Source organism: Ctenocephalides felis, unplaced genomic scaffold, assembly GCF_003426905.1.
Source record: "Ctenocephalides felis isolate EL2017-DRISC unplaced genomic scaffold, ASM342690v1 CF-g0.4_SCAFFOLD_03573, whole genome shotgun sequence".
Taxonomy (NCBI): domain Eukaryota; kingdom Metazoa; phylum Arthropoda; class Insecta; order Siphonaptera; family Pulicidae; genus Ctenocephalides; species Ctenocephalides felis.
The window spans coordinates 14,440,264-14,466,159 of record NW_020539727.1 but is presented as its reverse complement, the minus strand read 5'-3'; the positions used below and the strand labels follow the sequence as shown (position 1 = coordinate 14,466,159).

The window sequence follows — 25,896 nt, the reverse complement described above, 5'->3', positions numbered from 1 at the left end:
CAGTAGCAAATAAGTTTTACAAACTTTATATGAAAGCACTCTTTTTGAGTTAGATAGGAAAAAACAAGATAAAATTAACTACATTCCCCTGTACTTAAACACTTATAAACAGATATAAAAGTTTTGAATAAAACGACTTTGAATTCGATATTTCATCCTTTGGCAATATAAATAAAAAATTCGGGACATTTTTTTGGTTTTTGTCAAATAGCTCACAAATTTTATATGTAAGCATCCTTTTTTTGATGATTTGAATTTTTGAAAATTCAGGGCATTTTTTTGGTTTTTGTCAAACTACAACTTAAACTAATTAACTTTTTAGTTTTAATAAATTATCTAAACGAGCAGACTAAAACATTATAGGCATACAAAACATGCTTAATTCTACGTTTTTTGTAGATTACTGCTTACCGTTGACGTCCACACTTGAATAAAATACATTTTTGAACACGAAGTAGAGTAAAATTAAATGTGTTAAATTAATTAATTTAATTTACACAATTACATATATTGTAAGTAAGTATGAAAAACATGAATTGAAAACCGTCCTTATCTTACAGTGAAAGCAAAAAAATGTTTTTTTCGAAATAAACAGTACATCTAAATAGCTGAATCTCAATTCTCATTGATTAAGTTGATTATGTATCAGAAAATTAATGTAACTTGTCTTAAGGCAAAATACCACTTACAACCAGTTTTATAAATAATCATATAATTTATAAATTATTTATACCGTTTGTGCATAAAGCCAATCCTCATTGGCAACAATTCTTCTGGCCAAACTTCTTAAACGCAATCTTCCTAAGGCGCGATTTCTTTCTATTTGATCTGGGGTCTTAAAAATAAAAAAAATATATTAATAATAATATACATAATAATAATAATATACATTAGATAAAATTAATATAATCAGAAAAAAAAATTGTTAATTTTATATATTTTAAAAAAACGAGTTAAAGTTTTGTTAAAACATCAACCTTCTCTATAGTAAAAATACTGGAATATAGTGCAACTTTGTTATGGATATTTTTTATTACCAAGAACGCTTTTTAAGCGAGAAATCGTTATATGCGGGATTAAAACAAAGTGTTTTAAAGCATCGTATTAAGCATAAACATCTAAAAATTTTGTGTCGATATTTCATTCTTTAGTAGCAATAAATAGAAAATTCGGGTCATTTTTTTGTTTTTTTTTCAAATAACTCAGATATTTCATATGAAACCATCCATTTTCAGTCAGCTAGGGTGAAACTAGATAAAATTTACTACATTTCGAAGAGAACACTTTGAAACTAGATAAAATTTAAAACATTTCTTAAGAAACGCTTTTATAAACTCTAATGTAAAAGTTTTGAATAAATCGACTTTGAATTCGATATTTCATTCTTTAGCAATATTTTGTGCCTATATTAAAAATACTGAAATATAGTGCAACTTTGTTAAGAAGATTTTCTAATACCAAGAACGCTTTTTAAGCGAGAAAGTGTTTTATGCGAGATTGAAACAAAGTGTTTTAAAGCATCGTATTAAGCTTAATAGTCTAAAAATTTTGTGTCTGAATTTTGTTGAATTTTTTTCTTTGCCTATAGAAAAATTACAAAATATAGTGTAAGGATTTTTTGTACCAAAAACGCGCTTCAGGCGAGAAAGCGTTATATGCGGGATTGAAACAAAAACTTTCAAATAATCATATTAAGCATAATTGTCTTTTCGAGGTTTTACTGTATTTAATTTTATAATATTTAATGCAAAATAAAATATATAATGCAATTGTTTTTTTCTATTTTGTACATTATACAGTTGTAATAAATATTGTAATTAAAAAAAAATGTATATTATAAAAATATATAATAGTTGTGCTATTTCAAAATAAGATCCTTTAATTCGTTATTTTAATTTTTTATACATATATCTGATCATAATATAATTAATTACAAAATTTAGAAACATTGCAATAAATCAATATATCAACATTTAGTATTTATATTATTTAAATGCCAAAAAAATTATTTTTTACTATCATGTTCTTACTATTTATGTATATTAAATTCAATACCAAATTTTCCGCTTTTTTGTTAGGCATTCCAAATTTTTACAAATACTTTATAAATAACAAAATTCCTATATATACGTGATATATTTCTCGTACAAATTTTTAAAAATAAATATAGAATATTTTTATACAAAAATAAATTTTGTAAAAAATTACTGTTGTCAGAAAACAAAAACATGTATACACTTTTAAAATCAAATAAATATTTTTTCAAACTTTGATGAATTTTCAAAATGAAGCTACTTGCCGTAAGGCCGTAAAATTTTAGTATGTTTTTTAGGACTATGTTATGGATTTTATGAAACATAAAAAGTTTCATTAAAAATTAATTTTCTAAAATTATTTAGGCTCGACCAATTTTTATCCAAAATTAATGTAGCATGACTCCCAAATAATATAAATTATCAATGATTTAATTAACTAAATAAATTTAACTATTAATTAAACATATATTTTAATTATTCAAACTAGAGTTTTTAAAGAGTCTATATTAGTATATTGTCTAGGGTCTATAATACATTACTCTCATATTTTTTAGTATAAAAATATAAATAATTATCCATAAACATATATCAATTCCTCCGTTACCATGACAACAATAAAATTAATTAAATAAATAAACTTTGACAATTCATATAAAATATTTTACCAAAATGTTTTCTACGTTTGCAAATATAATTTTTATAATAAGCAATGGTACTGACATTGCAAAGATTCGCCTTCATATTATTTTTTCAGTTTGTATTTATTATAGTCGATATAATTATAAACAATTTTGTTTTTTTCTCTCAAGTAGATTCTTCGACTCTTCTGATTCTATATTTGTAAGATAGTAAAAATATTAATATAAAATATATATATACGTATATATATATATACTAAATTAGTTTTTTTGCAGAGTTCAAGATGCTTGTATTGTCCTGGCTTTTGCTGCACTTTTGTTTACGTTTTTTGCAACATATATTTTCCAAGTAAGAATGAAATATATATATATATATATATATATATATATATATATATATATGTATATATATTAGTAAAAACCAAATCAATTGTATCACAACAAATAACACATATCAAATAAACAACCACCTGACTATGTTCAGTAAAACCCTCAGCTAATTCATCATTGTAGAAAAGTGTTTTTTTGTTGTTTTTCAAAAATTTGTCACCTGGTCTTCTTTACCCCATATGCCAGGTAAATTGGAAAGCCAGGTGTCAATTAAATCTAATGTCTTAATTTTAATTTTAAAGGGATTTTACAAAATAATAACTACATTACATTTTTTCAGAGGTAACACTGTACACAACCTTGATCTGGTATTTCGTCAGAAACATTAATCAGCATAGTTTGCATAACTATTTATTGATTTTATCCCTTTTAAAATCAATTTTTTTACCTAAATTCACTTTTTTATTTACTATTTTTTATTGCTTACGCCTTTGCCAGGGTGAAGGTTTAGTTGTTTTTTTTTACCCCAGCTTTTATAGAGGTTATATAAAAAATACTGTTGAATCTAACTTAAAATTAACAATACGTGTTATAAAATAATTAAATAAGGTGCACCTAAAAATTATATTAAGGTCTCGTAAACTAAACAGCAGTGCTCACGACCAAAAAAACTAACAACGTGATAAAATACTTTTGTTATGGATTTTCAAACAATGCAGTTTATTTTCTAATAGGTAAAGTCGTAAAAATCAAGGTGATGGCTGGCTGTAAATTTTTGTCCTCTACTTTCAAATATTGTTAGGATAAAAATTTCTTAACTTTGTACTTATACTTGTTTTTGATGATAACCGCGAACCTTTAAGCCCCATTTACCTTATATATATTATCTATTTCATTTTTTTGTCTTTTTTCAAGGCTGGTCTAATAGATCTATTATATGATCGTTTCCGATTGACAATTCTGGTTAATATGTTGTACCTGATACTGAGTGTTATTATTCACATCTGGATCCTGATGTACCATTGGAAAAATCCAAAAACCTATATGTGGACTAAGGCTTTTCTTGCATTCTATATGATTCATAGAATTCGTAAGTATAATAGAAATATACTAGTTAAAAATATATAATAATACTAATAATATAAAAAGCTAGGCAGAATATAAACAATAATACATCAACAAAGTTACAAATAAATTAAAAAAGTTATATTTTTTTTAAATTAAGTGAAGAAAACCAATCAAATTCCAATCACCTTTCGAAAGGTTTTTGAATTTTTAAAATCTGTTCTGAATTGCGAGCTAAAACGTGGACTAAAATTTCTCACTTTTGTGCTTTTTACAAAGAAACGGCTCGGCCGATCGTCGCACGAAACTGACAAACGATAGTCCTCATCGAGATACATCGAATGGCTTTTAAATTTTTAAAATCGGTTCAGTCGTTTTTTGGGAAAACTTTGATTTAAGGTCAAAAATCTGTTACATACACACACACGCACACACATACTTTTTCCAAATGTTGGTCCCATTCGATTCAGAATAGCTTGAAACGTCGAGAAAACATAAAATTAGCGAATCGGATTTTTTCATGAAAACAAACTTCGCCTTCGGAAAGTTAATAAATATAACACTCCAAAGTCTTTTGATACAATATTTATGTTTTAATATTATAAAAATATTTAATATTATTTTGTATTTCCCTAATTTGATGTTTGGACATTATTAGTACATTTTTTATATATCCATATATATTCCAGTGGCGCCGATTTATTACTATTTGTACAAAAGAACTGCCCTCAGAATGAGTGACCCCAGATTCTATGAAGACATACACTGGATTAATGAACAACTTCGAACAAGGACAAGATATTAAATAAAAATTTCTTTAAAATATAATAAAATAATAAAAAAAATATATGCTATAAAATTGTTTTATTTATTAAATTATTATTCTAATAAAGCAATTTTTTGTAGTTTTAATATGTACTATACGTACACATAGAATATTTTTCTAAATCGAATAAAATTGAAGCTAACCATAATTCAAAAATTCAAAAACAAAAAATGTGATTGTTTTATTTTTTATAAATTTGAATGATAAATTTATTATATAAATTAGATTTATCAAAATTCTAAAATGGGCAAACTTAAAGAGAGGAAAATTGCTTTGGTAAGGATTTGTAAAACTTGTATGAAACTGATAGTGAAATAATTTTATTCAAAAACATGAAAATTGAATTTTGTTTATATGAATATTTTTTTGTTAAATATTCATTTGAATATTCTATATTTAATATACTTATTCACTTTTAAATTTATGTCAAGAAAACTAAAGGGTTAATGATGCTTATATTGCTTGAAATAGGTTTTCCTTGAATTTATATAAAAAATATCTGGTGTACAAAAATTTTAGCAAAAAATACTTGATGGATCTCCTAAATTATAAGTTTTAAATAATAAGTTTAAATCATTTTATACCATAAGCCGTTTTTGAGATAAAGAAAAATCCTTAAATTTGTAGATAAAAGCAAGATTCAATTGCTCACCTAAATGTTTCGAAAAGCAATTGACATATCGAGTTCAGGTTCTTGCAGAATGTTAAATTACGTCGATATTAAGAATCTGCAACACTGGCAACATAATTCCATAAGCCGTTTTTTGAGATAGAGATATAACCTTAAATTTGCAGATAAAAGCAAGATTCAATTGCTCACTTAAATAATTCGAAAAGCAATTGACATGGCAAGTTCAGGTTGTTGCAGAATGTTACATTGCGTCACTATTAATAATCTGCAACACTGGCAACATAATTCCATAAGCCGTTTTTGAGATAGAGATATACCCTTAAATTTGCAGATAAAAACAAGATCACTTAAATGTTTCGAAAATCAATTGACATATCGAGTTCAGGTTGTTGCAAAATGTTAAATTGCGTCAATATTAATAATCTGCAACACTGGCAACATAATTCCATAAGCCGTTTTTGACATAAAGAAAAATCCTTAAATTAGCAGATAAAAGCAAGGTTCAATTGCTCACTTAAATGTTTCGAAAAGCAATTAACATATCGAGTTCAGGTTGTTGCAAAATGTTAAATTGCGTCAATATTAATAATCTGCAACACTGGCAACATAATTCCATAAGCCGTTTTTGACATAAAGAAAAATCCTTAAATTTGCTGATAAAAGCAAGATTCAATTGCTCACTTAAATGTTTCGAAAAGCAATTGACATATCGAGTTCAGATTGTTGCAGAATGTCAAATTGCGTCAATATTAAGAATCTGCAACACTGGCAACATAATTCCATAAGCCGTTTTTGACATAAAGAAACTTCCTTAAATTTGCAGATGAAAGCAAGATTCAATTGCTCACTTGAATATTTAAAAAATCAATTGACATATTAAGTTTAGGTTATTGCAGAATGTCAAATTGCGTCAATATTAATAATTTGCAACACTGGCAACATAATTCCATAAGCGGTTTTTGAGATAAAGATATATCATTAATTTAGCAGATGAAAGCAAGATTCAATTGCTCACTTGAATATTTCGAAAAGCAATTGACATATCGAGTTCAGGTTGTTGCAGAATGTTAAATTGCGCCAATATTAATAATCTGCAACACTGGCAACATAATTCCATTAGCCGTTTTTGAGATAAAGATATACCCTTAAATTTGCAGATAAAAGCAAGATTCAATTGCTCACTTAAATATTTCGAAAAGCAATGGACATATCGAGTTCAGATTGTTGCAAAATGTTAAATTGTGTCAATATTAATAGTCTTGCAACACTGGCAACATAATTCCATAAGTCGTTTTTGACATAAAGAAAAATCCATAACTTTGCAGTTAAAAGCAAGATTCAATTGCTCACTTAAATGTTTCGAAAAGCAATGGACATATCGAGTTCAGATTGTTGCAAAATGTTAAATTGTGTCAATATTAATAGTCTTGCAACACTGGCAACATAATTCCATAAGTCGTTTTTGACATAAAGAAAAATCCATAACTTTGCAGTTAAAAGCAAGATTCAATTGCTCACTTAAATGTTTCGAAAAGCAATGGACATATCGAGTTCAGATTGTTGCAAAATGTTAAATTGTGTCAATATTAATAGTCTTGCAACACTGGCAACATAATTCCATAAGTCGTTTTTGACATAAAGAAAAATCCATAACTTTGCAGTTAAAAGCAAGATTCAATTGCTCACTTGAATATTTCGAAAAGCAATTGATATATTGAGTTCAGGTTGTTGCAAAATGTTAAATTGTGTCAATATTGAGAATCTGCAATACTGGCAACATAATTCCATAAGCTGTTTTGGACATAAAGAAAAATCCTTAAATTTGCAGATAAAAGCAAGATTCAATTGCTCATTTAAATATTTCGAAAAGCAATTGATATATCGAGTTCTGGTTGTTGCAGAATGTTAAATTGCGTCAATAATAACAATCTACAACACTGGCAACATAATTCCATAAGCCGTGCAAATCGGATTTTTTCGAAAATTTTCAGTTAAAATGTTCATCTTACCTTTATTTATTACCCAGACCCCAGAGGAATTGAGAGCCTTAGAACTCCAGGCCCGGATCCGAATGAAGGCTCTCGTTCGGCAGGCCCTCGTCAACGCTGACTGGCTGTGCGCCCGCGAAGACGAAGTCGAGATGGGCGGCAACGTGCGCCGAAACGTCGCCGTGCTCCTTAGGAAGAAGACCTTGGCTGCGGATCAGAGTCTTCTTAGCTTGGAGGTAACTGTAGAAGATTAATAATAGATATATACATCAACCTAATAAACTAAACGCATTCCAGAACTTAAGATAAATTGATACCATCACACCCGGTCTAATCATTGGATGAATGTTATAATAATAATAATAATAAATGGTAGTCTGTCCGAAGGCAGGTCCATGGTGTGAGAGCCACCACAACAAATGATTTCCTTGCCCTTCATTCCATTACCACTATTCCTATTTTTTTATTTCATGTATTTTCCTTTTCAAACTTTTGTTTCCATACTTCTTGATCATGTGCTTTGGCTTTCAGTTCCCTGCATTTTATCTTTTCGCGTAAGTCGTCAATCGTCTGCATTTTTCTTCCTATTTCTTTGGATGGATAATAGATCTAGATAAATTCTAAATAAGAAGGGTCGTTAAAGGAGCTTAACTATACTAATTTTGAGCTATAGCTCCCCTATAGGGACTAAAGGGAGAATAATTAAGTATGTTTGTTTGAACAAGTTTTCATTATTGCCTTGAGTCTGAGCTCTACATTAATATTATCGGCACACCGCATTGCTTTCAGAGAGTTAAAAATAAGTTTTATTTTGCTATTTCTTTTTTGTATACACATAGATCATTTTATTTGTTATTATAATGTAAGTTTAACATCAGTAGTTACTTGCCAACAATTAGTTTTTGCTTAAATAATTTAGTCATAACAATTATTTGTTTTCAAAAGATTGAGCTGGGTGCGATTGTGACAAATTTTGTGGGTACGATTGTGACATGTATTTCTTGTTCTTATTAAGAAGAATCTAACTTAACTAAGAAAACATACAAAAGAAAAAGAAACAGGAAAATGCAATATAAGGAGAGAAAATTTCTGTCTGGTTTTATGGATGTTCATATTATGAAAGTAGGGGTGGCGTAAAATGGATCAAGTATCAAAGAAATATGCAGTTTCTGCTTTCACGTTAAATGCGCAGGTGATCGTCTTTATTACATTTGTCACCATTGTAATAATGATTTTGACTAGATATCATATAACATATAATTATTAGTTAACATTTTCGACCAAAAATTAAAATCATAACCTTAGTCGTGATGATGACATAATTAACTAGCTGTAAGTGGAATTCTGTCTTAAGGCAATTAAGGCATCGTGCCTTAAGGCAAATTGCTGGAACTTCCCGTACCAAAAATTATTATTTTTTTAAAAACGATTAACATTTTTGAAAAAAATTTACTTTGAAAAAATAAGATTTTTGAGAAACTATAAATTGTACAAAAAATTACTTTTTTTTTGAAAAAAAAAAATTAAAAAAAAAATTTTTTATTTTTATTTTTTTTTTTGAAAAAAAAATTTTTTTTTCTTTATTTTGACATATTGTGGAAGATCTGAACTTTTTTTTTTCAAAACAATCGTACTGCTTTAACTGCATAGGGACAAAATATAAAGCGCGTAAGCGCCGCGTCGTTCTCTAACGCATAAGCATTGGTACGGAACCCATAGGAATGTTAACAAAATGTACACTTGTTGTTAAAATCTCTATAAAATATCTGATAATTTGATGTGCATATGTCTAAAGATCATTTTTGACCGCCAAATGGCTTATTTTTTTACTTTTTCCTCCATATCTCCGAAACCGCTAGACCTACTTTCATGAAAATTTTATCGATTCTTCATCCTGTCAATACAAGTGAAATGTTTTCTGAGTTATTCAAATCGGACGCTCCGTTCTCTTAAAAACTGAGTTATCGTTTTCGTCACTTTTTGCCCCGTATCTTCGGAACGGCTAGACCTGCCTTCGCCAAAAACTAATCAGCATGTCTCCTTATCAATACAAATCGAATGTTTTTTGAATTATTCAAATCGGTTGATCCGTGTTCCCGAAATCGTCGACGAAAATTTGTATCCGCACGTACATACACACACATACATACATACATACATACATACATACATACATACATACATACACACACACACATACATCCATTTTTTCTAAGGTATGCCAAAATGTTCAGAAACCTCTCAAACGTAAAGATATATGAATATTCTCATTTTCGATTTTTTTGCGATTACTATAACTTGCCCTACGGGAAGTTAATTATAAGAAAGTAAGTGATCGCATAGTTCAGCTTATTTCTTAATTGTTATAATATATTCACAATCTTTGGGATTGTTTAAATGATTATGTCGTGTTTTACCCTCAGGGGACGGTTGTGACACTCGCTCTTTTCTTGTATGATTTGATTTTAAGACTAATCCTTTGTATTCAAGGACAGTATTTTATATTTCTAATAATAATAATTCTGTTTATCCTAGGAAAAAAGAACGATGCGTAAACCAAGCAATAAAAGGACAGATGAAGAAAAACAGAAGTTGATCAGAATTTTGGGAAATTTAAAATGTTTTAGACGTTATCCTAAGGTGACATAATAATATAAAATAAATAAATAGAAAATTTACCACATATATATATATAGATAGATATATATATATATATATATATATATATATATAGGGTGGGTGTCCCAGAAATCAAAGTCAAGACGTAATAGTATTGACCGACCGTTCTGAAAAAAATTAGCTCACTTTGTTTGAAAATTATGAGCTTTTAAGGGCCCTTATTTATTTGATATAATTGTGATCATTTTGAGGTCATTGTGGTTAATTTTAATTACTTTTGTTCATTTAAACCTTGATACCGTAACCGTAAATAATATATCTAAAACCATAGTTAAAAATAATAACACATTTGCCTCAAGTTTTTAGTCCAGTCATTTGGTGCAAAAAAAGGCTGTTGCCGGTACAGTACTCCGGGAATTCTGAAAAATGGTAATCTTATAGATTTCGAGGTGCTCTTTACGAAAATCAACTTCGCCACCTCAAATTTGAACGGCAATTTGCCGCCATATTAGAAAAATGGAGTCAAAAAACAGCTTTTTTAAAATATCGCCTTTCTGGCTCATTCTACGATATAAGTGTCTATGCACGAATTAAACTAGATAAAATTTCCTACAATTCTTTAGAAAACCGTTTTTTTTGTAGAATTGATAGTTTGAGCGTACGGCCGCCTCAAAGTCTTTGCTGCTCTCGCCGCAGTATCAAATCTCTCCATATATGACAGCACTTTGAACTTGACCACATTTTCTCTAATAAATAAATATTTTCAATGTTAAATTAAGCAAATAAGATCTAGAAATAAAATAATTCAAATATTTTTCTGTTTTTTTGCAGATTTTTTAACACTTCAAGCTTCTTACTTATAGCTACTTTGCCATTGAAGTGTTAAAAAATCAGCTAAAAAACAGAAAAATATTTGAATTATTTTGTTTCTAGATCTTATTCGCTCAATTTAACATTGAAAATATTTATTTATTAGAGAGAATGTGGACAAGTGAAAAAGAGTGCATTCATATAAAATTTCTTAATAATTTGACAAAAACCAAAAAAATGGCCCAAATTTTCAATTTGTTGCTAAATAATGAAAAATCAAATTCAGTCGTCTTGATATCAGAAAAAAACGAACGAAAAATAAAATATTAATTCTATTTATTAGCTGAGAAATACTGTTACCGCGTTTCCGCTTGACGTTGAATTCTGGGACACCTTGTATATAATATTTATACTTAATTATTACCATACTTTGCATACACAAAAATGTGATTTTAGCAAAAACATTTATTCATATAACAAAAAATATTTATATAACAAAAAATATTATGTATATAACATTTTATATTGTTCATTTATTTATGAAAAATAATTGTAGTTAATAATTTTTAGAAAGTCAGCAGAAGTTTGGCAAGTTCTGCCTATTACATGTATTTGCCCAAAGGAAAAGTTTTGGTGAAAGAAAATGATATGCCCCAATCTCTGTATTTTATTTTACAAGGTAAAAAAATTAAATAAAAATAATATAATAATTTTATAAACTAATTTATTATATTAAGATAAAATAGTAGAGTTTGAAGTAGACAAATTGATAAGTATTAGATCAAATATATATTGAATTAATTTCAAAGATATAAGTCTTTTAGAATAAGGATGAGGATATCTAATATTATTGAAATTAAAAGACCTATGCTATTTATACTGTTTTATTTTATATTTAAAATATTTTTAATATTTTATAATTATTATAGGATCTATTAAGTTGACGCAGAAAAAATGGGATTACTTTGACGAGGCTTATTTTGCTGAAGATTTTGGAACTTCTAAAAGTGGCGATTTGATTGGAGAATTTGCAATGTTGTATAGTGTGCCCAGAATGCAGACATGTGTTGCCTTGGGTGAAAATTAAAAAAATATATTATAAACTATTACATATTATAAATATATATATATATATATATATATATATATATATATATATTATAAATCATTTTTATTTCTTTAAATTTCCATGAAAATAGAAATCCTTCAACTTGGTAGTCCAATAATTAGGTTTCACATTCTCAAAATCTCAGATTCTCAGAATAGTTACTAAATGTATTGTTTATTACTAATTTAAAAAACAAATAACTATTACTAATAAGTTAACAAATTCAAATCAGCAAAAAGATTATATTTAAATAAGAATTAAGAATATATTTAAATGATTACTAAATCAATGCACAAGGCATTAAAATTTTGAGATGCATTTTTTATCATATATTCAGCAGACCCACCAAATATTGATCAAACAAATGGTTCATACATTAAAGAAAATGTGACAAGTTTGTTATATTATTCATTTTATTTATTTGATTAATTTTTATATTAAAAATAAATCCTAATATATTGTTACAATTAATGTGTGTTTATAAAATTCATTATAATTATTATTTTCTATTAATAATTACACCAGTAATGAATATTGTGCAAAGAAAATTATTGCCATAAAAGGGACTATGTGTGTTTTAGTATGTTATTTTTCAAATTTAAACATTCTTATTGAGTTGATATTTTTTTTAGAAAATTGTGAACTATTATCTATACATAAAAAGGACTTTGATTCGATATTAAACGAGATGTTAGCCACAAAATGGGATCAAATACAAAGGGCCATAAGTTGCTTCACATATTTTAAGTAAGTTATATATATATATATATATATATATATATATATATATATATAATTTAAGTTTTAAATATTTTGTAAGTTATAATTGACTTCTGGTATTTTTTTCAAGGGACTTAGATGAAGTATCTTTGCGTGAATGTTGCATTTTAGCAAAAATCAGAAGTTATGAACCCATGAAGACAATTTATGGTGATGGAAAAGGCACCAAACACGTTGTTTATTTTCTTTTGAGTGGAACATGCAGATTAATTGAAAGACTACAAGTCGAGGTGAGAAAAATTCTACAATTTTTTCTTTACTCACATATAAAATTTGTGAGTTATTTGACAAAAACCAAAAAAAAAATAAAAAAAATGTCCCAAAATTTCTATTTATAGCTAAAGAAATGAAAAGTCAAATTCAAAGGCGTTTTATTTAAAACTTTCATATCGGAGTGTATATAACTGTTTTCATGTATTTGTAGTAAATTTTATCTAGTTTCACCCTATCTAACTTAAAAACTGTTTTTTAGGTGACAAAAGTTGGCAAAAAAGAGTTTTACAAACGTTATGAACCGACTGAGGAAGAAATTAAACATGCCCAAGAAATGCAAGAAGAATTCGAACCCCAAAAAAGATTATCAATAGGAGAACAACTTGCCAGACATTTTAAGTTCGTCATTTTATTATTAACTAAAAATTATATTTTTCTAATAAGTATATTTTTTCCATTTATTTCTACAATCTAACTGTATTTCTATAATTCAAAAAATCCTAAAAAATTTCCTAAACAAACTTCAGAAAGATTGATCAAAATCGGAATAATCGTTTAAGAGGATTATCCTTTCATACATTACATTACAGAAGAAGTTTATATATAAGATAATGCAAGAATAATGATGACATAATATTTTACTTCCATAGTATTTAACATAATAGGTTGTCAAATATCTCCCTTCCGCCTTTTTGTATTATAAACCAAGAGCAAAAAAGCGGAAGGGAGATATTTGACAACCTAATATATTACAGTTTGTATTTTTAATAACTTAAATTTATATTTTTTTATAAGTATATTTTTTTAGAACTCAGAGAATTATATGCGGTTGTACGAACTTTTTGCAAACTGGTGAAATGGATGATGGCTTTAGAAGGGCTTTTCAGGTCCGAAACAGAAGGAGCATGTTTTTAGAAATTGAGGAATTCAGTAAGAAATATTAAAAAATATTGATATATATATATATTATTTAGTAAATGTTTCGAATATTTTTTCTAGAACGTGATGAACAAGCCGAGATTGCAGATGAGAAAGAAATAAATGTGGAAGAAATTACTTATAATTATGGGAGTGCTGATTTAGGTAATAAATTAATAAATATATCTATATAATCTACTATGAATTTTATTTGCATTAGAATAAATTTGGTTTTCATTTTTTGCAGAATATCAAGAACCACCTGAAAAAGACATCAGGACCGTATTCATGCAATTAGCAGTTATGAGCAGGGGCTCCGTTTTTGCATTAGGAGAATATATGAAAAACAGGGCCGTAGTCTCAAAAGATCCAGTGGTCGTTTTACTAATACCAAGGTAAATGAAATATGTATATTAGAGTGGTCCTTAAAATGGACATTTTCGAAATTCTTTGCTCCCAAGGTCTCAAATGGTTCCAAATTGATATAAACCAATTCTCTTTAGCTCTTAATATTAACTTTTAGATAGTGCGCAATTTAATCAAACTGCGTATGGAAATAGCATGAAAAAAATTTTGCAAATTAAAAAAGATTTATTTAGGTATAACTTAGCGACAAATTTTGAATAAAACTCAATCATTTGTTTGCTAAGTTATACCTAATTTTTTTTTTTTTTAATTTGCAAAATTTTTTTCATTCTATTTCCATACAAAGTTTGATTGAATTGCGCACTATCTAAAAGTTAATATTAAGAGCTAAAACTTTCAGCAAATTGTTTTTTATCAATTTGGAACTATTTGAGCCCTTGGGAGCAAGGAAATTCAAAAATGTCCATATTAAGCACCACCCTTATGTATATATTATATATATATATATATATATATATATATATATATAATATTTTAAAAAATATATTTAATCGAGAAAATTAATTGTTTCTTAAAATATAATATTTTATTTATTAAAATATATTTGTTTAATTTTTATAGATACTGGTTGGCCCAGCACCATTCCCAATGTTGGGGCAGAATAATGCATTTTTTAGACAGATATATTCCAAGTTCTGATGCAGTTTTCAAGGAGTTTGTTGCTGGTCGCAAATGGAGAAATGAAAAACATGCTTATAGAAATAAACTTATAGAAAGTAAGAAAAATACGATATATAATTATAATTCTCTCAATTCAAATCGATTTAAGGGATATTCTAGTGTAGTGTGATAAATTTTAGTTCATTTTCAAAGTGTTGTAAAAGAAAGCAGTGAATGTTTTTACTATCCATTTTTTACCACTTATTTATTAATATTATTAAAATATAAAACAAAAATTAAAAAATAACAAAGTTGAAAATTGTAAAAACTGGCAGCTGATGAAGTGGGTGGTCTCAAAAAATTGTCACCTTAGTCTTGACATGATTTCAGCCCTCTTAGCAATCGGAAATGCAAAAAATAAAAACATTATTAATCTACAATGATGTCGCAATCGCCCGAACTAGCGATGACTAAAAAAAAAATTTTTTACAAATTGGCGACTGTTTGTTTCTCGAATTTTTTAAAGATAGTAAAAATTGGAATTTGGGGATAATCCTAGTTCGGGCTATAGATAGATCTACAAACAAGACTCTCTAAACATTTCAAGTGAATCGGTCGATTAAAACTCGAGTACTGAAAAAGTCTGTTCTGAGAAAAACGCATTTAAAGTTTTGCGTGAAGTCAAACCAGTATGGAGACCGAGTCAGTAAAATGCCTTTATCTCCGAAAATATTTCAGATTTTCAAAAACCTTCTCGTACCCATATTCTTAGATAGTTAAAATACCCCCTTAAGTCGATCAAAATATTCGATATGCTTCGAAGCAAAATGCCAGTTACACCTAATTTATAATTATATTAAAAGTTATATACACTTTGATAGAAATATTTTGAATGAAACGACTTTGAATTCGATATTTCAATATTTAGCAACAAATAGAAAGTTCGGGACATTTTTTTGGTTTTTGCCAAATAACTCACAAATTTTATATAAAAGCACCCTTTTTAAGTGAAACTAGATAAAATTTACTACAAATCCATATAAACAATTATATACAGTCCGATATAAAAGATCAGAATAAAACGACTTTGAATTCGATTTTTCATTCTTCAGCAATAAATAGAAAATTCGGGACATTTTTTTGGTTTTTGTCAAATAACTCACAACTTTTATATGAAAACACTCTTTTGATAGGGTAAATCTAGATAAAATTTACTACAAATCCGTATAAACACTTTTAAATATTTCGATATAAAAGTTTTGAATAAAACGACTTTGAATTCGATATTTCATTATTTAGCAACAACCAGAAAATTCGGTACATTTTTTTGGTTTTTGTCAAACAACTCACAAATTTTGTATGAAAGCCTATGAAAATAAACTTATAGAAAGTATAAAAAAATACTATATATGAAGCAAAATGCCACCTTCACTTTATTTATAATTATATTTATAATCATTTATTTTTTCCCAGGTTCCAGAAAACCCTTGTCGACTTCAATAAACGAAGTTCCATATTCTATTCGAATGGACGAAGATTTAGATTTTACTTTTGCCGATACTCAAAAATATACCCAAATGTGGGACAACGTATCCACCAGGGCCAGGAAAGTCACCTCGAGAGAAGGGTACAGGCCCAGGAGGAAAGATTTGTGAAAATATTAGGAATTTGATATAAAATTCCACCAAATTCTGGAAATAACATCTCGGTTTTAATTGTTCTTGATTTATAACATTTTATGATATATATAAAGTAATAAATTTAGAAATAAATATAGAGTTTGCATCTGTAAGCAACAAAATTGTATTCAATTTTATAAAATACTAGATGACTCGTTAGACGTTGTCCTGTACCCATGTCTACAATTCAAAAGTTCCAATTTTTTTAATAACCTGTACTGATATTTACCAATTAGTTGAAAATTATTAGGTTTTTCACACTACAGTCTATACCGAAATGTATATACATTCATATGGGTGATCTTATATGTACAACCGCTTTAAATAAAATGATGAGTCTCAGAACCCACACTTAACCCTTTAAATATACTGTGAAATTTTAATCAAACAAACAAATATTAAAATATGTTCAATAAAATAGTATATTAAGAATACACACTACAATTGATTGAACAAATTTATTTCCAATAGTTCAATTTATTTTAATGCTAAGGCTTATCCACAATTTTTGTCATATGACTAGATATATATCTATAGATGTAGATGTATAAATAAATGATTTTTTGTTTAATCTTACCTGATTCTGAAATTTCATAAAAAACGCTCAATTGACTTGAGTAATTATTCCGTACCCAATGCCAAACATATGAATTTTTGACAAAATGAAACTTCTAGATAATTTTTTGAATAAGTAATTTTTTTTGTATTCTGATTTACTAAAGTAAGGCAAAACACGACTGCATTAGTTAAAAAATAATAATCTGTCAAATTGAATATGTTTGATGCGCAAACACTTACAGTCCACAATCGTTAGAAGCATGCGCAGACTATTCATCTGCCAAACCATATACTGCATCTTATATTATTTTAATTTTTGGAACATCTCAGCTGCTTTTCGGCAATAATAATGTAGACATTTAATTTTTCTTATTCATAATCATGAATATATATTTTATTTTAATATTGTCTTAACCTATAAGATAAGTGAATTGAAGTGTTTGGCAGATGACAGTCTTCACTTGTTTTTAATGTCAAATAATGCTTCAAGTATTTTCAATGTCAAACAATAATAAGCAGTTTTTTTGTAATTTCTCTATTAATTTCTAAAATCTAACTATATTTGTATAATTCAAAAAATCCTAAAAAAATCCCTTAACAAACTTCAGAAAGATTTATCAAAACCCGAATAATCGGTTACGTTACTTACATCATCACAGAAGAATTTTATGTATAAGATATATATGTATAAGATATATATATATATATATATATATACATATACTAGATGACCCGACAGACAACAGTCTTTATTTGTTTTTAATGTTAAACAATGGCTCAAATATTATCAATGTCAAACAATGATAAGCAGTTTTTTGTAATTTTTTTCGTTAATTTCTACAAACTAACTATACTTCTATAATTCAAAAAATCCTTAAAAATTCCTTTAACAAACTTCAGAAAGATTTATCAAAATCTGAATAATCGTTTAGTAAGATTATCTTTTCATACATCATTACAGAAGAATTTTATATATAAGATATATATATATATATATATATATATATACTAGATAATCCGACAGACGACAGTCTTCATTCATTTTTAATGTGAAGCAATGCATCAAATATTATCAATGTCAAACAATGATAAGCGATTTTTTGTATTTTTTCCATTCATTTCTACAATCTAACTATATTTCTATAATTCAAAAATTCTTAATAAATTCCCTTAACAAACTTCAGAAAGATTTATCGAAATACGAATAACCGTTTAGGAGGATTATCCTTTCATACATTATTACAGAAGAATTTTATATAAGATATATATATATATATATATATATATAATATATATATAATATATATATATATATATATATATATATATATACTAGATGACCCGACAGACGACAGTATTCATTTGTTTTTACAGTGCCTCAAATATTTTGAATGTCAAACAATGATAAGCGGTTTTTGTCATTTTTTCCATTAATTTCCTAAATTAACTATATTTCTAAAATTCAAAAAATCCTAAAAAATCCCTTAACAAACTTCAGAAAGATATATCGAAATACGAATAACCGTTTAAGAGGTTTATCCTTTCATACATCATACAGAAGACTTATATATAAGATAATGCAAGATTAATGATGACATAACGTTTTACTTTCATAGTATTTAACATATATCAGCATTTAAATAAAAAAATACTAACAATTCATTAAAAATTTAAATTAGTTAATTTTTTGCCTTAAATATTACGAAAATATTGATAATATTTTATAAATTTAATATATCAGCAAATTTTTGCAAGTTTTTGAACAATCCACATGAATTTTCAGTACTTCTTATGCAAATTGTAAAATTTACCACAGGTTTATTAAAAAAAACTAACAAATTCAAATAAAATCTTCCTACAATTCACAATTCAAACTTCAAATTTACCGCCACACTCCGCCATATTGAATCTGTCCACACCAAACTGAAGTTGCCTAGTGTTGCCAACACGGGCGAACAATGAGAGCATATCGTTCACTTCGAAGAGAATTTCTTTTCCGTTTCCAAAGCCAGCAAGATGAAGTACGTATATCTGTCATTTACAATTTTAATATTACGTGCAAAATTATAGCAATCGTACATCAATAATAGAATATATTTTTGCACGTACATATCTGTTAAAATAAGTGTCTGATGATTGAATTATTTTTAGGATCGGCTTGTGCGCGTACAGTGGATACAAAATTTATCCCGGCCATGGCAAAACCATGGTCAAAATTGATGGAAAGGTAATAATTGACATACAATATGATTTTGTGGTAATGCAAATTTAGTGCAACGTTTGTGATGGAATTGGAAAATCAAGTTTTGTTTATATGTATTATAACATAACCTATATGTTGCAGACATTCACTTTCCTCAATTCAAAATGTGAGGCTGCTCATTTAATGAAGAGGAACCCACGTAAAGTAACATGGACTGTCTTGTACAGGTACTTTTAATCACATTATCTATATTATCACTTTGACTTCTATTAATTATCAATTACTAACATGTGTTTTTGTGACTTTTAAGACGCAAGCACAAGAAAGGTCAAGAAGAAGAGTTGACTAAGAAACGTACTCGTCGTACACAGAAATTCCAACGTGCTATCGTAGGAGCTTCTCTTAATGACATCCTTGCCAAGAGGAACATGAAACCCGAAGTACGAAAGGCACAAAGAGACCAAGCTATCAGGTAAATAAAATTATACTACAAATTCACTTTTCAGATACAATTGTTTTTATATTACTCATTTTAAATACTGTACTAGTTTTCATTATTAGTACATAAAGCTTTCTGTTTATGCCGAATGATGTAATGTGTTTTCGATATATTACATTTTCAGAACAGCTTCATAGTTCTATGTAGATTTTTCATTCATTCATTTATGAGCGTTGATTGGATTTTGCTGCTTTTATTTGAAAGAATTACTTACATATTTTTACTCAAATTACTTTGGCTTTGTATATTAATGATCAGAATTAGTACCGTGTTAACTTTTATGCAGATCTTTCTGATTTGGACCATTTTTTACAAATGGTATTTTATTTCAAGTGTATATACTTTGAAAGCATTAATTTGAATACAGACGGCCTTTATTTAAAGGAATTTAGATTTTTGACTGTGAAAATTGAAAGATTCAGTTTTATTAGAATCTCTTCAATCAACCAGTGATTTTTGCACATTATTTTCTTTAACTTAAGCTTCAATTTTCAACATGTAATTCCTCATTATTACATTGTTGTTCCTTGCTCATATTTTTTTTTTTATAATTGAAATCTTTTTCATATTCTTGCTAATAATAAAAAGAAATCAATGAATATAGATTAATAAATATAAATTGAAAAAAATATGAGGCAAATCTTTGCAATGTAGGTCCCATTGCTTATTATAATTATATTTGCAAATGAAAAAACATTTTAGTAAACAATTTTATACAAATTGTCAAGGTTTATTTATTTAATTTTGAGAATTGATTGAAATTTGTGTAATTGCTCATTATTATATTGTTGTTCTTGACTCATACTTTTAGAGATTTTTTTTATAATTAGAATCTTTTTCATATTTATGCTAATAATGAAAAAAATTTATATCATTATATAGCAGTTTACGTTTCTATCAAAATTTAAAAATACACAGAATATCTTAGTAAATGAATGGATTATATGAACAATTATCTGGTACATCAAATTATACTAAAAATTTGGTCTTTATTCTTGCTTTTATATTAATCTCAATTTACAATATATATTGAGCCGAGACGTCAAATCAAAATATCTATACTAACTTTTATCTATACTAACCACTTCTATTTTATGCCGATTGATGTAATAATGAGTTTTTGATATATAACTTTTAGTATTTTATTTAACAAGTGCACATAAATTAAGAACAGCTTTGTGGTTCTTTGTAGATTTTTACATTCATTTCCAAGCATCAATTAAAATTTGCTGCTTTCATTTGAATGAATTTATTCAAATCATGGTTTCATATACATTTGTATGTTGTACAAATATAAAATCTCATACATACATTTACTCTTTATTAAATTATTTTCTCTGAATGTAACATTTTTATCTCGTTTCTTCTTTGCTGCTGTATTTTTGCTATAACAATTTTTATTGTTAAGTGTCAATCATAGACGGCTTTTAATAATTTATTCACCTAACAATGAATTGTTTCATGTGCAATATGTATTAATGGGTCATCCCAACGTATTTTTTGGACATTTTAATGTTTTCTTTAATCAATTTCATTTTTTCATCAATTTTACATATTGGATTGTAATATAATTTACTTGCTTTGGCAATTTTGAGTATCTTTTTATCAGAATATTGATATTAACTTTTATATAGAACTTCCTGTTGTACGATGTATTACGTATTTCACATATTAGGAATGATTTTCTTTTAAATAGTGCATTTGCATCAAGTGAACACCACCTTTCATGGTTTTATTTTATCTTTATACAGATTTATTTATTCATTTATTACAATTTAACTCTTGATTATTAATTATATTATTTCAATAATTTTTACTATCTTCAAATAAAACAATTTAAAAAAAAAACTCATTAAACATAACCTCAACAATTTATTCATGGTTTAATTTATATTAAGAATATGAAGTACTTTAATTTAATGTTTAAAAATATTAACTTTTTTATTCACAATTATTTTTAAATAAAAAGTTTGAATATTTATATATGAAGAATGCTGTAACAGTATTTAGTTTTATTGCAGTTTCCATTACTAATATAAAAATAATTCTTGATTTTTCTAAATATAACTAGATGACCCGACAGGCATTGTCCTGTACCCATGTCTACAATTCAAAAGTTCCAAATTTTTTAATATTTTATCCTATACTTTTTAATATCTTACTTGATGTCCTGCCTTTGTGACTCATTTATGGTCTTACATTAGCATAAGTAGTATAAAAAATAATACAGTATTTGCGGTAAAAGAATAATATCTCATTTGAGTTTATCACACAACATATTTGCTTTAATAATTTAGTCTATAATTTTCATAATTTCGTACGATATATTAGTTACTTTTTGGCAATTACAATTTCTAAAGTACATTTTTCTTACTAATAATTTAATAAATATTATTGCTTAAGTTCAAATCTTAAGTGAATTAATTTGTAAAATATAGTTAATATGTGCACTATTCAATCTAAGATCAATTAGCTAAATATTCCATATCCAATGCCAAACAAATGAATTTTTTACACATGAAACAAAATTCTAAATCATTTTTTTAATAAGTAAAAATATTTTTTGTATTGTTGAAAGTTACTAAACTGAATTATATTATTTCATCTGCCATATGTTGACTGTATCTTATATTATTTTAATTTCTGGCACATCTCAGCTGCGTTTCGGCAATAATAATGTAGACATTACATTTTTGTATATTACATTCTAATATTATCTAGGCTCAAAATTTCAGCTAATTTCAAACTTCAAGTGAATTGACGATTTTTTGTAATTTTTGCCATTTATTTCTGCAATATTACTACAGTCTTATCGTTCATTAAATCTTAAAAATTTCCTTTGGCAAACTCTAAAAAGAATTATCAAAATCCGAAAAACCGTTTAGAGTAAACAAATGAAACTTCTTGTCAAAGGAATTTATTGAAAATATTTTTTAGTTGATTGAGGTAAATGAATTATAATTTACCTTTATTACAGTACAGAATTTTTTTTTCAACACTTTTATATATTTTTATTTTTTTATCTATAAGCTATTTTTTCTAAAGTGATTTTAACCTATTTCTTTTTTTTCTAGGGCTGCAAAAGAGCAGAAGAAATCCACGAAAGCAGCAAAGAAGGCTGCAGCTCCACCTAAAGTGAAAGCCCCACCAAAAGCTAAGGCCGCTAAAGTGAGCCAGAAAGCAGCCCCCAGGGTTGGCGGTAAACGATAAGTGGTGTTGGAGATTATTTCTAATGTATTATATGAAAAATAAATTTGTAAAATGCTAAAGAAATAGTTTGATTTAATTACTCATATTAAACTTGCAGTACAATTGAAATTTTACTGTTTGCAATTTATTATTTGCAGTGATAAAGATTTTTGAAGATTGAAATGATTTGAAAATTATTTCAAATATAAATGTTTTAAAAAATCTTCATAATCATTTTGAGTTTTTGTCCTGATAAATATTCATAAACGTTTTAGTTATAAAAAATATTCATCAACATTTTAAGGATATTTTTGACTCATTTACTCATTTTGATTTTGCAGAACATCTTAAAGCTCTTTGCAATTTACTATTGCAGTTTATATTTGAACACTTTAAAGATTTTAATAATTTAAAAATTATTTATGAATATTATGAGAATTTTCTAAAAATTATATATGAATGTTTGAAAGAATCTTCATAAACATTTTGAGTTTTTGTTTTGATAAATTCAGATATTTTAAAGTTATAAAAAATATTCATGAACATTTTAAGGTTATTTTTGAGTATTCATGGGCATTACTTTAAAAATGTTCATGGACATTTTAGGAATGATTTTTTGAATATTTTTAAACATATTCATAAATAAATGTGAAAACATATATGGGGAAGCAATAGGTAATAATATGCACACAATCTGCTTTTGTAATCATGCAAATTTAATGCAATTTACTATTTGCAGATAGTAGTATTTCATAAACATTTTTAAGATTTTAATAATTCAACTAGCTGTAAGTGGAATTCTGTCTTAAGGCAATTAAGGCATCGTGCCTTAAGGCAAATTGCTGGAACTTCCCGTACCAAATATTATTAATTTTTTAAAAACGATTAACGTTTTTGAAAAAAATGTACTTTGAAAAAATAATATTTTTGAGAAACTATATATATGGACCAAAAATTACTTTTTTTTGAAAAAAATAATTTTTTTAAAAAAAATAATTTTTTTTAATTTTTTTTTTTGAAAAAAAATTTTTTTTTCTTTATTTTGACATATTGTGGAAGATCTGAACTTTTTTTCAAAGCAATCGTACTGATTTAACTGCATAGGGACAAAATATAAAGCGCGTAAGCGCCGCGTCGCTGTCTAACGCATAAGCATTGGTACGGAACCCATAGGAATGTTAACAAAATGTATACTTATTGTTAAAATCTCTATAAAATATCTGATAATTTGATGTGCATATGTCTAATGATCATTTTTGACCGCCAAATGGCTCATTTTTTTACTTTTTCCTCCATATCTCCGAAACCGCTAGACCTACCTTTATGAAAATTTGATCGATTCTTCATCTTGTCAATACAAGTGAAATGTTTTTTGAATTATTTAAATCGGACGCTCCGTTCTCTTAAAAACTGAGTTACCGTTTTCGGCACTTTTTGCCCCGTATCTTCGGAACGGCTAGACCTGCCTTTGCCAAAAACTAATCAGCACGTCTCCTTATCAATACGAATCGAATGTTCTTTGAATTATTCAAATCGGTTGATCCGTGTTCCCGAAATCGTCGACGAAAATTTGTATCCGCACATACATACACACACGTACATACATACACACACACATACACACACACACACACCCACACATACATCCATTTTTTCTAAAGTATGCCAAAATGTTCAGAAACCTTTGAAACGTAAAGATATATAAAAATTTTCATTTTCGATTTTTTTGCGATTACTATAACTTGCCCTACGGGAAGTTAAAAATTATTTATATTTATTAACTTCCCGTAGGGTAAGTTATTGTAATGGGCCGAAAATCGGAATTGAAAATTTTTACATTTCTCGACGTTTTGAAGGTTTCTGAACATTTTGGCATACCTCAGAAAAAATGGATGTGTGTGTGTGTGTGTGAATGTATGTATGTATGGATACAAATTTCCAGTCACGTTTTCGGGCGCACGGATCAACCGATTTGAATGGTTCAAAAAGCATTTGATTCCTATTGATAGGGAAAAGAGCTGATTAGTTTTTGGCAAAGGCAGGTCCAGGCGTTTCGGAGATACGGAGCAAAGAGTGCAGAAAATAGAAATCGTATTTTTGAGATTACGGAGTATCCGATTTGAATGATTTAAAAAACATTCAATTAGTAATGATTGGGAGAAGTGTTTATTAGTTTTTGGCAAAGGCAGGCCCAGCCATTTTGAAGATACGGAGCTAAATATGTAAAAAATAGCAGTTTTTGAGAGAACTAAGCGTCCGGTTTAAATGATTCAAAGAACTTTCTGCTTGTCTTAACAAAATAATCGATTTTGGAAAAAAAAATTGTCCCTTTTTTTTTTTTTTTTTTAGTTTTTTGTATATCGAAAATATTTATTTTTAATTCTGACTATAGTTCTAATATACTTTACAAATAATTTCAACTCTGCAATTCAGTTTATATAATATTTATAAATATTATTAGACAATGTTACAATATTTATAATAATCTATTTGAAAACATTCAGTAATCCTCGAACATTTCGTTACGGTACGGAAAGTTCCAGCAATTTGCCTTAAGGCACGATGCCACCCACCCCACTAGTTACACATTTAAGTGTTCTAAAATTTGAAAGTGGACTAGATTAGTTTTATTTGATAAGTTTACATATAAAATATGAAAGATTTTAACGCACTCTTTGTTTAGATTTTTTTTTTATATTTATTTATTGGCTTTTGATATACATCATAAGGCCAGAAGCCATTCTTACAATTATTTACTACATGTTTTTATTGAATCATTA

The 25,896-nt window shown here is 27.1% G+C and overlaps 3 protein-coding genes across 3 annotated transcripts; all 3 read left to right on the top strand.

Annotated features, from left to right (window-relative positions):
• The first annotated feature begins 2,745 nt into the window (after positions 1-2,745).
• LOC113389595 (transmembrane protein 138) lies at positions 2,746-4,874 on the top strand. The gene is made up of 4 exons (XM_026626615.1): positions 2,746-2,876; positions 2,951-3,023; positions 3,920-4,094; positions 4,759-4,874. Exons 1-4 carry the CDS (start codon positions 2,746-2,748, stop codon positions 4,872-4,874), a joined length of 495 nt encoding a protein of 164 aa, XP_026482400.1.
• Positions 4,875-5,138: 264 nt separating this feature from the next.
• On the top strand, positions 5,139-16,643 carry LOC113389594. Its single transcript, XM_026626614.1, has 13 exons — positions 5,139-5,171; positions 7,553-7,750; positions 10,050-10,154; positions 11,514-11,622; positions 11,873-12,019; positions 12,684-12,798; positions 12,902-13,061; positions 13,304-13,443; positions 13,853-13,974; positions 14,044-14,127; positions 14,210-14,357; positions 14,950-15,104; positions 16,462-16,643. Exons 1-13 carry the CDS (start codon positions 5,139-5,141, stop codon positions 16,641-16,643), a joined length of 1,698 nt encoding a protein of 565 aa, XP_026482399.1.
• Positions 16,644-19,187: 2,544 nt separating this feature from the next.
• Positions 19,188-23,202, top strand: LOC113389036 (60S ribosomal protein L24). Its single transcript, XM_026626085.1, has 5 exons — positions 19,188-19,246; positions 19,377-19,452; positions 19,570-19,655; positions 19,739-19,900; positions 23,002-23,202. Exons 1-5 carry the CDS (start codon positions 19,242-19,244, stop codon positions 23,135-23,137), a joined length of 465 nt encoding a protein of 154 aa, XP_026481870.1. The 5' UTR covers positions 19,188-19,241; the 3' UTR covers positions 23,138-23,202.
• Positions 23,203-25,896: the final 2,694 nt, after the last annotated feature.